Source organism: Malurus melanocephalus, unplaced genomic scaffold (assembly GCF_030028575.1).
Source record: "Malurus melanocephalus ecotype Western Australia unplaced genomic scaffold, MMel_1.1 scaffold_1050, whole genome shotgun sequence".
Classification (NCBI taxonomy): domain Eukaryota; kingdom Metazoa; phylum Chordata; class Aves; order Passeriformes; family Maluridae; genus Malurus; species Malurus melanocephalus.
In genome coordinates, this window is record NW_026624282.1 from 68,601 (window position 1) to 71,104 (window position 2,504).

The following is a 2,504-nucleotide window of genomic DNA, read 5'->3' on the forward strand; positions in this document are numbered from 1 at the left end:
AGTACTGCGGTGCCGTGACCCGTGCTCTGTTTTTTGGGTCCATCCAAAAGCCTTTTCCTGGATTCAGGAATGCCACTCAGGCAATGCCCAGGCCTGCAGCTTCCCTGGGCGTGACTTACTTGCACTTGAACTCCTGCACCAGGTCGCGCAGGCAGCGCTCCTCGTTCTCCAGCCGCTCGCGCTCCCCCATCACGCACTCCAGCTGCTTCCTCAGGTTGCAGATGAARTTCTCAAACACGGGCTCCAGGCTCCTGCGGGTGGCTGGGACCACATACTGCTGCAGCAGCTCCCACTTGGTGGTCAGCACCTTGTTCTGCTGCTCCAGCAGCCGCACCTGGACAGGGGAAGAGGTGGAAGAGTCAGAAAAACCCCTCCTGTCCCAAGGATTCGCTGTTTCCCAAAGGGAAAAGTGAAAATCGAATCGGAATTGCAAATGGTCGGGTGTTGCTGTCTCAGGGGGTTGAGTGGGACCAGAATCTTCTCTGAGCTCGAATCTCAAGCTGAGCAACATCAGCACTTTCACTCCATGCTGAGGCCAATCCTGGGCTCAACCAATGCTGGTTCAGTCAGACACCTCCCATTCTCTCCCCCAAAATCTGGCTSAGACACCTCCCCTTCCCCACAGAGCCTGGCTCAACCAGACACCTCYCTCCTCCCCCAGAACCGGATCCTCAGCCTCCCAACGGGCCCAGGGCAGTCTCGAGTCTTTCTCAGCACTAAAAGCTCCATCCAGGACCTCATTTGGGTGTATCTGATTTAAACTTCAACCGTGGATACTTATCATGCCTTTCACTTCTAGATTAAAGGGTTCTCTAGAACCTTGATGGGTCATGACTAAGTGATTTCACAAATGGGAGGAAGCGGGAGTTGTTGCTCCTGGGTAGATTTGGTTTTTCCAGTTGCAGAATAACTCTCCAGGAAAATCGGGATCAGATCAGACAGAGCAAATTTTCTTTGCTGTTTGCAAAATTCTTTCCCATAACAGTCATGAAAACCATTAAAAGTAGCCAAGAAAGCAACAATTAATTACCTCTTTTTAGGAAATCACTAAACCATTTCATTCGCAGAGTGGAAGGACAGAGAAATTAAAACAATTCCTCCCATTTTAGTTAAATCCATCCTTCCACATCACCTTCATGGAACACTAACTACTTTAAGAATGCAGAAGTCCTTTGGATTTTATAGATTTTTGAGAGCAACATCAGATTATATCCTTGGAATAAAACTTCCTATCCTTCCATGTCTCCATCTCTCCACTCACAGGTTTGAATTTACTGATCCCTGGAGCTGCTCCTGCCTGAGCTCTGCAGCAGTTTGGTGACCATCCAGAGCTACAACAGCGCTGGTGTTGCCTCAGTACAAAATTAAATCCAGAAGGTCTCCAGGCCAGGAGATGGAGGATTCCATCAGGAATGTTTAAAAACCAGGAAACCAAGACAAACATCTCCCAGCGCTGCCCCTGGGGATCTGAGGGGCGCAGGGCAGGGGGAGCAGGCTCTCACCTTGTCGATGAAACAGGCGAACTGGTTGTTGAGATTCTTGATCTGCTCCTTCTCGTGGGTCCGCACCTGGCACTCCTCGGGGTCCACRCCCACGCACAGGGGCTTGAGGAGCTCGGGGTGGATGCTGACACCGCGGATACCCTCGGATCTCCCTCCGTTGATGCCCATGCCCACGCCGCTGCCGAAGCCGCCCACGGCCACTCCGTCACCCAAACCTCTGTAGCTGCCCAGGCCCCCGAAGCCAGCGCAGTTGCCAAAACCCACGACGGTGCCAAAACGGCCCCCGCCGAACGCCACTCCGCAACGCCCTACACCAGCCCCGCTGTAGACACTGCCACGGCAGCTGCCACCGAAGGAAATCCTTTGCCCTCTGCCCAGGTCGCAGACGCTGCGGCTGCTGAAGCCGCCGATCCCACACCTCCGTCCCACGGGCTGGCACACGGAGGCCGTGCTGCTGTTGGGTCTGCCCAAGCCGCAGACAGCGGATGCGGAGGAAAATCCTCGTCTCCCMAGGATGGAGCCGGAGGTGTAGCACTGTCGGCTCATGGTGGCCAGGCTGGGGCGGGCAGTGGCGGCGGAGTGGAGGAACAAGAGAGGAGCGGGGACTGGAAGAAGGAGATTCTCCTTTAGAGCCTCTGAGGCRCAGCCCTTCCCCTTATATACATTTCAGGAGGTGCCTGAGATGCAAAATTTTAATTTATCCACTGGGTTTGGTCTGCCTGGCAGCAAGGAATGGCTTCCAACATTTTAAACCCACAGCAAACACTTGTATCTCATACGAAATAATGTGGAAATTAAAATAAACTGCTTTGCTTGCAAGCTTCAGTTTCAGGACTTATATTTTACTTAATTAATCTGCTTCCTTATTGTGTAATTATAGTTTAGCAAAATAATTCAAGGGGTTTTTATTCATGGCTTGTTTACGGTTTGGTTTCACCACAGCGTTTAATTACGTTTTCAGGACCTCCTGCAAAATGTGGCGATGCCGCCCCTTCCAGGGTC

General features: G+C 52.3%; 1 protein-coding gene across 1 annotated transcript in view; it reads right to left on the minus strand.

Annotated features, from left to right (window-relative positions):
* Positions 1–2,154, minus strand: part of LOC130586067 (keratin, type II cytoskeletal 4-like) — an 8,328-nt gene extending 6,174 nt beyond the window's left edge. Inside the window, exons 1-2 of the mRNA XM_057386777.1 lie at positions 1,503–2,154; positions 120–334 (exon numbers count right to left, since the gene is read on the minus strand). Of these exons, the coding sequence (XP_057242760.1) occupies positions 120–334; positions 1,503–2,048 (761 nt within the window). The 5' untranslated portion in view covers positions 2,049–2,154. The remainder of the gene's footprint in view (positions 1–119; positions 335–1,502) is intronic.
* Positions 2,155–2,504: the final 350 nt, after the last annotated feature.